Raw genomic sequence first — 15,255 nt, 5'->3', positions numbered from 1 at the left:
TAACGAACTCCTATTTAACAAATTTTAAGATCGTATTCGATATATAACGATCTCCCATTTAACGAATCTTATGATCCCACCCTGATATAATGATCTCTTACTAAACAAATTATACGAACCTTTCTCGCAATAATGAACTCATATTTAGAAAAAAATTTACGGTCGTACACGATAAACTATATTTAACAAATGTGACAATTGCACCCCGATATAACGAACACTCGTTTGATAAATTATACGATCGTACCTCGTTTTAATAAACTCAAATTTAAAAAAAAAATGAAAAAAATTACAATCATACCCCCATATAACGGACTCCCATTTAACAAATTATATGATTTAACGAATGGGAGTCCGATGAATAGGACTACATTTATGAAACATACTACAAACTCGTTTGGAAATTTTTTTGATGTTGTTATATATTTATAAAATTCACCAATTACTACCCAGGAGTGCATAATCACCGGTGAAAGCTATAAATTTCAAGTACAGTCGGTCTCGATTATAAGGGTTCCAGCGTATAATATGCGATTAAAGGTGTTCGATTATGCGGGGGACAGTTCAACGGCAGTTTAACATCGTTGGTATAGTTTTTTTTGTACATTGAAAAAAATCAGATGAATGATTATTATACATTATTATTACATTCTATTAATAATGCTCCTAGAATAAATCAGAAATGGAAATGAGATGCAAATGCTTATACTGGATTACAACGATCAAATATCTAGCGCCATCTTTGGACTTATTTGTGTACAAAAATAAAATAATGAATTTACGTACTGACAACTTAGTGCAACCTAGATACTTTGATGATAGTAATACCCACAGACACTGTCGAATCTATATATTTTTCAAGCATAACTTGGCAACTTATTTGGCAAATTATTAAAAATGTGTTTCATTCAATAAAAATATTTTGCATTATATTATTATAGATTAGCATCTTAAATTTTTTGTTTAAAAAACTTTTTTTTATCTCGGTGTGTAGCCACACCATTACTTAAATTGATTATTGAATTGCTTTCGTCACTAGAAATAAGCAGTTTGTTAACCAGGAAATCTGCAATTGGAACCGATAACTCAGATAATTATCACAATAACTTAATTTTTTTTTTCACGATGCTTTTACATTGTCGAGGGCCACACAAAAGCTTTTCACGGGCCAGCTGTTGGTCCCACCCCTGATCTAAGTAACTGCAAAAAGGATAAGAGCTAAGTTATTTGCTTTAGGTCCAGGGTAACGGTGGGGGGGGGGGGGGATTCATCTTAATGAATTTAATTTCCGTTTTTTAAGCATTTGTTTTAAACATTTCGTCTATTTTCTTCATTTGTTCAGCATATGCTCTCCGGGGCGGGACGCTTAATGTTTTGCTTATTTTCTTCATTTGTGTATCAATAAAGATTTATTATGAAAGAGTGATGAACAAGTTTAAACATTGTTTTTATTCTATGGAAATGGAAAGTTTTCATATCAGCACTGCTCCCATTGTTTTAGCTTTTTGATTCCACCCGACGAAGCGTTTAAAAGGCGATAAAGCGATTATGTAAACCTGTACCTAAGAACCATACTATCGTATGCCCATTTTTGTCATTATTGTACTCTTGTAGTTCTCATTCTTCAGTTTAAAAACTGAATTACTGTTTTACTACAGAATGAGAACTACAAAAATGGACATACGATAGTATGGTACTGAGGCTTAGCAATTTAGTGGTTGATTTAATATAGACAGTTGTCGTGTGAATCATAATATTTTATTAGACGGCGAAAAATTGCCGAATTTATTCCGTTAATAGGGAACTTTAGCATTTTGCATGTGGTAGTAATTTTGATTCCTAAGTATTTCTTATGCGTTTAAACGGGGCCGACTGTATTTAACCGATTAATCAAATTTATCAAGAGAAGATGGGCATGATAACCAGTTATTATGCATAATTATGCGTACCAGCTGATTTATCAAATCAGCTAGTCTAGTACATGTGGGTAGTACATGTGTGCTAGTACATGTGGTACATGTGGGAATGTGCGCGTACGTGTAGTGAAACCTGACGTGAAGATTGTTTCTGTGTAATGCTTGTTATGTGTAGTGCTGCCATCTGCCACCAGTTTTTCTAACTATGAGTGAAGTGTAATGATTGAATAATTAATCGTTGTAGGCCTGTTGCTCTCTGTGGCGAGACATTTTAATGGGGAGATCGGCTCGAAGTTGGGAACCGCAGGAAACCAACTTCAGCCGACCACCACTATGGCGACGGTGGGGTTCAAACCCGGATCCTCGAGATGCGAGTCCGTCATTATGACCACTCGACCACCACAGCGGCTGGGTCAAAGGCTGCAGGAATAGCGGGGAATGAAACTGCAGACCGATTGGCCGGAGAGGCTCTTAATCTTCCAACGGAAAAACAACTCTTGCTGCCACGCAGTCACATCAAACAGGTGCTAAAAAGTGACTTGCTACATAAGTGACAATTGCTATGGGACAAGAATGCCCATGAAGATGCCTACAAGTTACAGAGACGCGTCCGTTGGAATTGTACCATTGGGTTTAGAGAGAAAGTGGTTATGATAACTGAGCACGGCCCATTGCCGACATATTTAGAACGTTTCAAGAAGTTGGACAAGGCCAAGTGCGTTTGTGGTGAGATTGGATCTTCATGGCATTACCTGACATCCTGTCCATGTAAAAAAAAACTTCATTTTGGTGCTATCCCCGAGAACGGTCGACTGTGTTTCAAACTGAGAGTTTTGAAGAGCCCTATGAACCTTGCCCGGGTGCAGCTGATTGCATTGCTCCCCGATAAGAACTTACACTGCATACTGACTAAGAAGACTGGCAGTTCGCGTCAGAGCGGTAGGAGCAATGACGAGTTCAAACCTGCAAGAGCCCCAGTGATTGATCTCAAGAGGAAATATCATCTCCCAACACGTAGGCGTCAACAGAATTGGAGGGGTCCGAGCACGTTCACCTGTAGAGACAAAGTAAGTCATCGACGACAAGAACGTATCAAGTGTGATTTACTCGATTTAGTAATGTTAATAATTTTGATTGCCCATTGGCTTAAATTGCTCATATATGTATTTGTCCGTTATACGATTCCAGATTGACGATTGCCGGTGTTTCAAGATGATTGCATCAATTTTTTTTTAAATATATATTTTTTATATTTTGCTGCCTTCGTCTCCAACTGTTTCTTGATTTTAATAAAAAAACATTCGATACATCAATCCTTCGGGAACGCTTCAAAATCTCTCCGAATTGGAAGCGGGGTGTTTCCGGTCTTCAAAGTTTGAAGGTGTCATAGTCTATTTACAAGATCCACAGATCAATCTTCCTATTCTGACCCAAAACAGTCAAGGTAGGCCTACAGAGAACAGAACACGCATTATTTCTCGATCTTCCCCCTTTTATCTTACTAAACTTTCCATCTTGAAGAGATACTCCAATCCAATTCAGAACATACTTATAGTATTTCCATATTGACCGACACACCATCTGTGAAAAAAAAATAGCGTTCCATTTAACCGGAGAGAACCGCCAGCTAAAAATGAACCCAGCACAATGGAAAGCAACACTTATGATGTACATGTGCTTTGGTTCAATATATTGGAAAATAGTTTTGAAAACTTCCCTAAGTAAATTTCTGGAAGTGGAGAAGCAAATATTCTCCTATAGCAGCCGTGATGATAGTGACAACCGAGCGATGTTGACTCTATATGACATCATGAAAGCATTTTGAAGTTATAGTTGTCTTGTTCATATCACTGTTCTACTTGGAGGCCATATCTGAGAGCAGAGAAAACCTGGTATTCCATATATTACGCGACTATACTATACACTGGCTGTTTCACCATAATCGACAGGAAGGAATATAAATTTTATGATTCATTTTAAAATTCAACAAAAATGTGAAAAAATGATCAGCAAAGAGAACGGAATATATCTGTGATAGTTGAATTCCTCCAAAGATAATTTATTTGGCCAAATACAGAAATTAATATTCGCGTACAGCCCACAATCTAAAAAATGGCAATTATTAAATTTTGCGTCTTCTCTATGAAACTCAAAGAAATTTACCCCGTAAAATCTGGATCGAAATTCGCCGAGTTATTGAAAAGAAAAACCAGTGATCTTTGGCATTTTTCAAGGGAAAAAAATTTCCAACTCGATTTAGCCTTCGAGGAGCCAAATGCGGAGCATCAATAAATTTATTTTTGCAAAAATGATGGAATAGCATTCCATATAGAAAATTAAAAGAAGAGAGTATATTTTTCTCGTTTTTTCAGCAATAATGCAAGATGGAGTTCACGATTAAAAAGATATACATAAGTGAATAATTTTTATTATTTTTCATTTGTCCAAATGAAAGCACAGGATATTCCGGATGATGACTTGATTTTATACTATCTATTTATAAACTACAAATTTGATATTATGCGTGGGTTTTATGACGTATTTAAAATTTGTTTAAATCGTTCAAAATGTTGAAATTAAATAACTGTACTTCTTGATTCGAATTTTCTTGCATCTAATTTAGAATATTTCATGATCAATGAGTGCGTTTCTTTCCAGAAATGCGTAAAATCTTTCTTCTTCTTAAATAATCATCTTATAATTGTTTACAGTAAAGAGAGAGAGAGAGAGAGAGAGAAATTATCATTAAAATTCATAATTTATCCTGTTCATTCAGCAAAATTCTATTTTTTCCTTTAGTAATGTCTTTATTTTATTTTTGTGTTTCCCTTTTCACACATGGCTTGTCCCTCAAATACGTTAGATGAGAAAAAATAATATCCCGGCAATTTTGATCCAAATTTTGCGAGGTAAAGAATTTTATAGTGAAATCCGCAAAATTTACTAATTGACATTTTTTAGATTGAGGGCTGCATGCGAATATTAATTTTTGTATTACTCCCAATAATGATCTCTGGGGATTCAAGTATCACAGATATATTCCGTTGTCTTTGCTGATCATTTTTCACATTGTTGATGAATTTTAAAATGCCATTTCTGTCAATTATGAAGAAACGGCCTTAGTACATTTCCATTGCATAATCACTATTTATTCTCGTTACTGTCAAGGATTTGTTTTGTTTTCTCCAATGAGAACATGATTTTCATGCCGGAATTCAAAAGTCGAGCTCTTTCTCGCTTCTACTTCTTTCCATGTGCCTCCGGTGATGAGTAAATATAGCAACATATTGCTATCTGCTGAGAGAAAGCGAGGATGGATAATGATGTCCATATCTTAGTTGATATTCAGTGCAACATGGCTCTAGAGATTTCGTATTGGAGATATTCGATGTTTTATTCAGCTTATCGGCCGAAAGTGATATCAAACGTCGTTGAATAAATGATACAGCTTCTCTACGTGCATTTCACAAGGCAGCCTTTTCTTTCCTGAAAGGAAAAGCTTAGTGCTGAGCATTCGAGGTACTGGATCTCTAGGCACTTACGCCATGTTGACTTTTCTCCGGCACTTCCGCAAGAGAGTAACTGAGTGTGTTGTTTGCGTAACTGAAAACTCGTGTCATCGTATTTCATGTGCTCAGCCTGATGTGAAAGAAATTCCTCAAGCATCAAGCCAACTTTTAAACTAACTCGCTCTCTCTCTCTCTCTCTCTCTCTGTTTAAGTTCCTTTCATACCAATTTTTTTACATAAAAGTTATAACGAGATTCAAAGTCTTGCTTGATGCATGAATTAGGCTTATTTTGCTTTGACTACCGTCAACTACTAATTCTTACGTAGAATGCACGCCGCTTAATGTTATAGCAACGGGACTCCAGGTTTGTGATAGCTTAAAACGATCGATATAACTACAATTGAAAAAAAAATCCAGGTTGTAAGTACGATGAAATTCTGTTCTAGAATAATTGAAAGAGAAAAAATGCACGGTTCAGCATTTGAAAACCTGTTACGTGTGAAAGAGGAGCGGAGTTGCCCAGTTTTCATTGTCCAGTTTGAGCAAATAGGACATATGACATCTTACTGCTATTAAACCATACGCGCACCTAGTCCATATTCCTCTGTGAAACTTCTAACGAATGTTGGAATGTGCATGCACGTGTTGTGAACCAAACGTGAAGTTTTGTTCCTGTGTAATGTTTGCTATAATGCATCTGCCATCTATTTTTCGAGCTAAGAGTGAAGTGTAATGTTTGAATGTTGTTTTCAACGGTAGAGAAATATTCAATAATTTTTCTTCACTCACAGTTCGAAAAATAGATGGCAGCACTACAGTAAGCATTACACGGGAACAAAATACAAATACAACGCCACAACAGGCAAAATGCCCAAGGAGGTGGCTGATAAAACTTCACGTTAAGTTCATAATACATACACGTACATTCCAACATGTACCAATTCGTTAGAAAATCGGCAGAGGAATATGGACGAGTTGCGTGTGTGGTTTAGTAGTAGTTTGATGACCGCATGCCCCGTTTGGGGCGAACTGAACAAGGAAAACGGGAAAATTCCGTTTTCATTTCCTACGTAACAGCTTTTCAAATGTTGAATCGTGCATTTTTTTCTTTCAATTATTCTTGAACATTATTTTTAAATTTGATATAAAACATTTAAACCTGTTTCTTTCTTTTTTTTAATTCACAAATTGTGGGGAGTTACAATGGAACTATATAATATGCGTACTACGGTACTTTTCATTATAACGGTACGGTCTATAGATTCCCTTGTGAAAGTCCTCCGGAAGTGCGAGGAAGTGTAGTATGTGGTTAGTTTAAAAAAAAAAAAACCGACCATGAACTGAAAAAACGCAGTGCCGTCTTAACGCATTGGCCCACCCGGACACCTCAAGAGAAGGAGGCCTCACAAAAATGAGATATAGTTGAAATCTTTGGGGAGTATTCCTATACATTTGCCTTGTAAGGCCTCAGAATAATCACTTAGCCCTTGGTCCCATGGTGTTCTTAAGACGGGTCTGAAGAAAGCTACTTTCTATTTGCCTAACACATGACTTTACATGCCAAAGGAGCGCTATACGTATATGGATTATGGCAGCAACTACGAACCAATTAGTACATAATGGATTATGAGCACGGAAATTTTTGTCAATAAGAGATCCTTCTGACCCCCCTACATAATATTGCAGATTAATAACAATGGGGAAAAATGAGTCTGGTTTCCTTTTGCTTGAAAATATCCGAAAAGAAAGCTTTCGCTAAAAAAAAAACCGCAAGGGAGTCCCACATCGATAGGTTAACTCACCAACCTCTCGGTGAGTAAAAGAATGCTGCCGTTCGGAATCAGCAATAAATTGTAGGTCAAGGTCTAATCAGCCCTCGTGTGCAGAAAATGACCATGGTGCGACAAAAATGGGGATTACTAATATCACCCGAAAATCACAAATTATTGTCAAAAGCGATGCGAAATATAAGTAAAATTGTGTATTATTGCTTAGATTGTGGAAAAATTTCGAATGGGTGAAATGGCACTAGAGAAAAGTAAGCTTTGGGAAAAAGTCCCTTTTCATTGTTCTGTTGAAATATGCAAAATAATGCTCGAAAATATGCCATAAATTTCGAAATTCATGGAAAATGTCTCAAAATTACTGAACAAATCATGATAGAATGCTTTATCACTTAAAATAGCGAAATATGCAAAACCATGAAAAAATATGCGAAGTCATGGAAATCCGAGCCCTAGTGATAATAATACCCAAATGATAACATTATCCACGATACTACTATCTAATAGAGATACGACGTCTACTCTATTTGAAATAAGTGGGAAAAAAAAACACGATTCCTATATGTTTTTTTTTTGTTTTTTTGCATTCCAGATCCTGTCGATCAGACACATCTGTAGCCAAGAGAATGGCGATGTTGGTGTTCACAGATTTCGCATGCTGGGCACCAATAGCTTTCTTCGGTCTCACTGCTATCGCTGGTCATCCTCTGATAGACTTGCCGAAATCGAAGATCCTGCTGGTATTTTTCTATCCCTTGAACTCTTGCGCGAACCCTTTTCTCTACGCTATACTTACCAAACAGTACCGAAGGGATATCTGCTTACTACTGTCGAAGCGTTGCCCAAGGCCACATTGGAGTCCCGAATGTCCACCGAGGCTAACTGGAAGGACTCAGTCGACCAATACGCATCATCTGCAGAAGACGTCCGCTACGGCGAATCGATTCTCCGGTAAAATTGCTCGAGCTGGCCAGATATTCAGTCCCGGAAACTGCAATAACATTCAGGTATGAAACTTGCATCTTCGTATATATGCAGAGGGATTTTTTTTAAATTCCCTTTGCTGTATTTAGTGGCGTACCCCATTGATTCCAGAGGAATACTTCCAACTGGGAAAAATATCCAAATAACGCGTAAATCTTTTAAAAAGCTTGAAAATTCCAAGATGTTCCTAAAATGTCGCGATACATCAGGGCACAATACAACTAGAATTACAAAAATGGGGCACGAATGCGTAGAGCATAAAATCTCGAAGAGAATAACGACAAAGACGCCATGTCCGAAATCAAAATCAACGAGTATTACTCTTACGAATGTATAGGGTGATGCCTTAAGTTCCCTTGCAGCAAATTACTGGTGAATCGTTGATCTTAGAGACATAATTTTAGTTAGAAAAAGTATGCAAGTAACGTGTACTTTCAAGAGATACGTCATTCATATTACAAAGGGGCATTATAGTTATTAAAATAAATAAACTTTCTATGCGGAAACTCTGTCCTCAAAACCGCAATTAGAAAGTTGTTGCTTTGTTTCTCCTATGAGGTTAACTAAAACATCCCATGTTTCTAAATTATTCTATTCGGTAAGATATTTTAATTGGATAAAAGTTCGTAAAGAACAGCATAATTAGCTTGTGTGTCTGTTAGTTTGCACAGTTCTCTCCCAACTTTTCTCAAATTTTTAATTGATCTAAGCGAATATAGAAAAACGTTGTGTGGATTTATCATTATTTTTTCTCTATGCCTCAGGAGAAATAGGGCAGCAACTTTTTAAATAGGTTTTTGAGGACGGAGTGTTCGCTTTGAAAAGTTAGTTTTCTAATTTTTATAACTATTACAACCCCTTGCAATATGAATGACGTATATGAGGTCTTCACGTTATCTGAACACATTTTTCTAATTGGAAGTATGATTCTAGAATCAACGATTCACTTGCAAAATGCGACAAACGACATCAAAGAATCACCCTGTATTATTACAGCGTTATTTTTGAAGTATTTCCAAGAGATCTGTGTGATCTGGCTTAGGAAATTGGCTTATATGGATTACCTATCATGTTGTAAAACAGTTAGTAAAAGTGATGAAACGTGCATTCGAAGATGATAGATGATAGCCTGTACACTGAAAGGCGGTGGGGTGTAGTATATTATTTCATTTCCCCGTGCAAGCCTCTTAAGAAGTTTTGTAACGTGAGGTTGTTTCTGTTATTCTGTACTTGGATCAGAAATAAAATGAAGTCGCTGAGCATTTTAACATGGTGAGTGACCGTTTTTACCCATCTCTCAGTAGAGTCAATAGATATTCACTTTCCTAAGTGCGATGGCGTGTCCTAAAATTAACCTTGAAAAAATGAAAAAAAAACTAACTAATTCCATTGCGTGAAAGAATATCAACATTGATATAATTAAAAAGAAAAGTAGAAGTTTTTAAAAAAAAAAATACGAAAATCCAAAAGGAATGCGGTCACCAATAAAAAAAATAATAAATTAACGCGCTTATTATGATTTTCAACGCTGTTGGCGTCAGAAAAGAAGTGACCAAGTTACAATTCACCTCGTTCTTTTAACAATAGCTAATTTACGGTACGGGACCGGATTTAGACAATCGTGGGCCTAGGATAGGGTGGGAGGATCATGTTACTGAAAATACGAGACAAATCGTGATAACAACCTATTTTTTTTCAGAGGGCATTACAGTGTCTAATTGTAAAACAATGGATAAAGTTACCTATTTACACCAAGCCTGGACCTTGCAAGTTCCAGTGTCTTTTTCCCATTGCGCTGAAATTAAGTGGAAATTTTCGCGAACCGAATGGAAGGTGTAGTTTCGAGGAGTTGAATAAAATATGTATTATATTATGTATTAAGAGGAACATTTCTTAGCCTTGTGACCTATTATATTTCATATTTATGCTTTACTACTATAAATAAGGGAAACCGCGTTAAGCTAGGACCCTGCTGTCACCTAATGAGTGTTAACGAAACTATCTGTTAATATTATTCTTCAAATGCAGTAGTTGCTGATTTGTATACATACCTGCAAATGTAAATTTTATACGCAAAAAATAACGGTTTTAGTGGCTAACACACAAACATTGTGACAGGTATTTTGACAAATAAAATTTACACCGGTATGCATAAAAACAAAACATTATACGGTATCATAACATATTTTTGTTTCCATGATGCATGCCGGTTTCTAACCAAGAACTAACTTCACTTGCAAAACCTTAATAGATAGTTGAATTTTTATTTCATAGGTGGCAGCAGAGATATATTTTTGTAACAAATATTTTTTTTTCTGATATGTTTGTATAAGAGAATTGCGTATGGATATTTTCTACAATTTTGGATTCAAGCACAGAATTTTTCTACCTTCCGAACACTTTGCACTGCATAATAGGTTTCTATAATATGTAATTGTTTTTAGAAAAATATATTTTTACGTTTTTATGTAACCTACGAAGCCTTTTTTTCTTCCAAGAATACCATCATGATATAGTATTTTGCTGGAAGTGAGGTTTTCTAGAACAGCCCAGTTGTATTATATGAGGGCCCAATATAACCGCACCGGGCTGCTAAATATGACCATGAAAATAGATCAAAATACACGGACTACACATTTGCATCATTGCTGATAAAGAAAGGCATTTAAGTGGAATTTCACACGTGTGTAGGAACATTTCCATCTACGTCGAGTCGGTGCAAAATCTTAAAAAAAAAACGAAAGTGTTTTAAACTTTTTGTACGTGCCGTGTCGGGCATGTGATCGAAAAAAAATATGTATGTACATGACCGGTGGAAATTTTTATATAGAACGGGCATGTCGGGCAATAGATTTGTTCATCACTGGTTGATGTCATGTTCCAATAAGACGATGTTATAATATATTACTGGGTTGAAAAAACACGCGTCGTTATTCGGATCATACATTCCTTTTTTAAAACCTATGTAACTTAAGATCTGAGGAGAGACTTGGTTTTTCCCGGTTTCACTATGAATATTGGTGCGTATCTGGCTAAAAATGAGTGTTGAGATATTGTGTCATCTCATAAAGATAACGACACAACAAACGTGCCTTCAAAATTTATTAAAGGTGATCCGACAAAGTGTTAAGTTTTTGCACCCTTTCGCTCATATTTTGGTAGTTTATATTTCAGTATAAGTGTCTCATAATTGAATTTCCCGAATGAGGTATCTTAACCTTTCAATAACTTTAACAAGTTTCAGAGGAAATATATTATTATATCACGTCATTCTGAAACAGAATGAAGTGAACTGAAACCTTTTCTACCGGAGAAGAAAATATCCATTGACGGGTATAGATAGTCATTAAGCATGTTGAAATACTCAGCAGACTTCAATCTGAATCAGGTTAGAACAACAGAAATCACCTTGGACAACACTTGGATAACCTCATAAGGCTTGCAGAGTAGTTTACATAACATAGATTACGATCTATTTAGCTAGGCAGTGTATACATATTTTATCTCCGTTTTCTCTTATTTTTCATTTAGTTTCCCGTGAAACATAAAAAGTCAAAGATGATATTTCCTCTGCTTTCGATGTCGTCCTCAAAAGAGAATTCCTCGGCAGACTCCAAAGGCACACGCAAAGACCTTGAAAAAACCAACGGCAAGGAACAGATGGATAAGACTGAAAAAGGTAAAATGCGAACACAAAAATTTAGTATGATCAGTCGTAATCATCATAATATAATTTATAAGTGAAGATAATTTCAATCCTTGATTTCAATAAAGAGTAAAAATTGAAATTGACATCATTGAAAATACGTGAAAAAGTCTATCTTTTTCACACAAAAAATCGGGTTTGCGCCAAAATCACGTGAAAGTACTGGAATAACGGTACTATAATAATAATATTATTATTCAGTTATTCACTGAAGTCCGGTAAATACGGGATGAGCGTATGGCCACAAAAGGTATTAGAATACCTTTCTGCTGTTTTCTAATGACAATCAATTTTTTTATGGCATATATTTCAGGTTCTAGTCCGGCAGCAGTCCGCAAGGGTTCTCCACATCCAATCAAGAATACATTAGCCAAGGTTGGATGTCCGAGTCCCGAACAGGAAGTTATACTCCACAGGATTCTGGACTTTGAGTCATCCCCCATTCGTCAGAATACCAAGAGAGACTACAACAAAGAATTGAGACGCGACTCGTTGCCGTTGGTTATCATCAGGTCATCCAGAGGCAACATCGCATCGGACAATGATGATGATGATAATAATTATGATGGTGGTGAGAGCAGATATCCCTCGCTACACAAGAACAACACTACCGATTTTTGAAATTGCCGCAGATCATAATCAATCCAGGATGCCATCGGGTAAAAGTTTTTGACCAAGACTCAATAATTCAATGATGGTCATCTGAAATGACTGTGTATTTCGTCACTAACTGCTGGTGACTTTCGTCAAATCCCCTAATCAAGCGTTCTTCAACCACTGGACCAGAGACCGGTAAAGGTCCGTGAAAATTTTCTACCTGTCCGAGAAATTTCGGCGAATTCATATATAGCTTGTGCATAATCTTAGAATATGTGGGAATTATAATTCTTATTAATTTTTGCCAGTCAGTGATTCTATTTCTCCTATTATTTATTTCTTGGTGCCCCGTGAATCATTTCTACCACAGTCGAATCTCGTTTTAACGAATACCGTTATAGCGAAAAAATCTAATAAGTTTATATAGGAACAATGCTAAAACCTGGATTTCCTTTATAACTAAATTTCGTTATAACTAAGTGATTTCTCCGGTCTCTTGAAGTTCGTTATAACGGGATTCGTCTGTATTTATTTATTTTTTGTCGGTTCGCAAATTATTTCTCTTATTCATTGTTTTTCGCCGGTCCGTATATTATTTCTCCGATTTATTTACTTTTACGCCGGTCCGTAAATTGCAGTATATCTATTTTTTGGTGATCTATAAACTATTTCTCCCAACTTATTTTTCTTTTTTAGCCGGTCCATAAATTATTTCTCCTATTTATTTATTTTTCCCCGGTCCGCAAATATGTCTTTTTGATACAAAAATATTACTGTTCTTCTTATTAATTTATATTTGGCTGGTCCTCAAATTATTTCTCCTATATATTTATGGTATGCCGGTTCACAAATATCATTTCTAGTGTTTGTCTATTCCTTGGTGGTCCACAAATTAGTTCTCCTATTTATTTATTCTTTACTGGTTCAGAAATTATTCCTCCCGTTTATTTATTTTTCGTAGGTGCGTAAATTATTTCTCCCATTTCGTTTATTTCCGGCGGCCCGCAAATTCTTTCCCCCTATTCATCCATTTCTGCGGCCCGCAAATTATTTCTCCTATTCACTCAGCTTTACGGCCAGTAAATTATTTATCATATTTATTTATTTTTTCAACTGTCCGTAAATTACTTTACCACCGTTTATTTATTTATTTCTTGCTGGCCCACAAATGATTGTTTTTGCCGGTCGGCAAATTATTTCTTCTATGAAGCCGTATTTCACCAGTCCGTACTATTTCTCTCTATTTGTTTTTTGCCAGACTGTCAATTAGTTTTTTTAAACATTTATTTTTTTTCCGGTCCGCAAATTATTTCTTCCCATTTACTCAATTTTTGTCTTGTCCGTCCATAAATTATTTCTCCTTATTTATTTATATTTCCTCAGTCTGCAAACTATTTCTCTCGTATTATTTTCGTCAGCCCGTAAATTACTATTCTCCAATTTATTTATTTCTTGCTAGTCCGCAAATTATTTCTCTCATTATATACCAGCGGTTCGCAGTTTTAAAAAGGTTAAAGAACACTGCTCGCGAATCGGTCTTTCTTGGGACTTCATATAAGTACATGAAGAGATCTTTTTGACGATTAATGAGTGAAAACTTTTAAGGAATCCCGCTTGAGTGTGAAAAAACTTCCTTACGAAGATAATGAGAAATATTTTCTTACGGAATATTTTATGACGAAAGAATGCTATCATATATCAGGACATAGAAAAAGTGACTTTTTGTGTTTTTCATTGAAATATGATGAAACACGAAATACATATTTCAATTGAAAATTGGTTTCACTCGGAAAAGAACGAAAGATTTTCTCAATAATCAAAGAAGTGAAAGTTAATAACATATATATATATATATATATATATATATATATATAAATCAATTAAGTTTGTGTGATTTCTCAATGATTTATTGAATGTATTTATTCGTATTAAAGAACATTTTTTTATAAAATGGTGTTGTTTCGTTCATTTAGTTTCATTCAAATGTGTCTTTGTCAAGGATTTCTTTCAGTATAATACATTAAAAAATTTTTTGATTAGGATTGATGTTGGGTCACTTGATGGATATTTTCTAAAGAGTCGAATATATTTTTAAAAGTAATTCACCATTGTAAGGGGTTTTTCTCAAAAATTTCTCTCAAAAAATATAAAAACTAATTATCTTTGGTGGAATGTTTTCCTATTTAAGGAGTTTTTTAATTGAACGATTTTCAATTAAATTTCATTAGTAAAATTTTTTTCAAATCATATGAATATAACTATTGCGGCATACCAATGTTGCAGCAGTGTTTTGCGCATCAATTTAAGTAAAACTTTTCTTTTTAAGTAATTAATTAATTTTTTTTGAACTATGAAGAAAGCCGCGGACCCCTGGTTGGGAACCGCTGCTCTATAAAAAGGTAAGAAAATAATGAATCAAGAAATTTTTTTTTAGAAAATAATTGTGTTCAGAGTATCACTCAAAATGTATGACAACAGCGAACGCGGGTAAAGAGATGATACTGACGTCACACATTGTACACAAATGACGGATGATAAAATGCCCTGGGGTTCACACTGGATATAAGTCCATTGTGACCGCGCGGTGCAACGTCGAACTAACATTGAACCGCTATGAGGAATTGACTTGATAAATGAAACAATATTTCTCTGATATATTCCGACACCTGATGGATCTTTTTCCATCTTGGAGTGACACACGCAATGTTGTGCGGTTTGCAGAGGCGCATTTGTGGTTTTGCCTGAGGATGGACTACAC

At 35.5% G+C, this 15,255-nt stretch overlaps 1 protein-coding gene across 1 annotated transcript in view; it reads left to right on the top strand.

Annotated features, from left to right (window-relative positions):
* Positions 1-14,294, top strand: part of LOC149089642 (follicle-stimulating hormone receptor-like) — a 121,948-nt gene extending 107,654 nt beyond the window's left edge. Inside the window, exons 13-15 of the mRNA XM_089232752.1 lie at positions 7,803-8,217; positions 11,726-11,873; positions 12,214-14,294. Of these exons, the coding sequence (XP_089088878.1) occupies positions 7,803-8,217; positions 11,726-11,873; positions 12,214-12,521 (871 nt within the window). The 3' untranslated portion in view covers positions 12,522-14,294. The remainder of the gene's footprint in view (positions 1-7,802; positions 8,218-11,725; positions 11,874-12,213) is intronic.
* Positions 14,295-15,255: the final 961 nt, after the last annotated feature.

This window comes from Pholcus phalangioides, unplaced genomic scaffold, assembly GCF_987345545.1.
Source record: "Pholcus phalangioides strain wild (caught in Gottingen) unplaced genomic scaffold, Ppha-v1.0 ptg000001l_1, whole genome shotgun sequence".
Classification (NCBI taxonomy): Eukaryota; Metazoa; Arthropoda; class Arachnida; order Araneae; family Pholcidae; genus Pholcus; species Pholcus phalangioides.
This window is presented reverse-complemented; position numbering and strand designations above follow the sequence as displayed.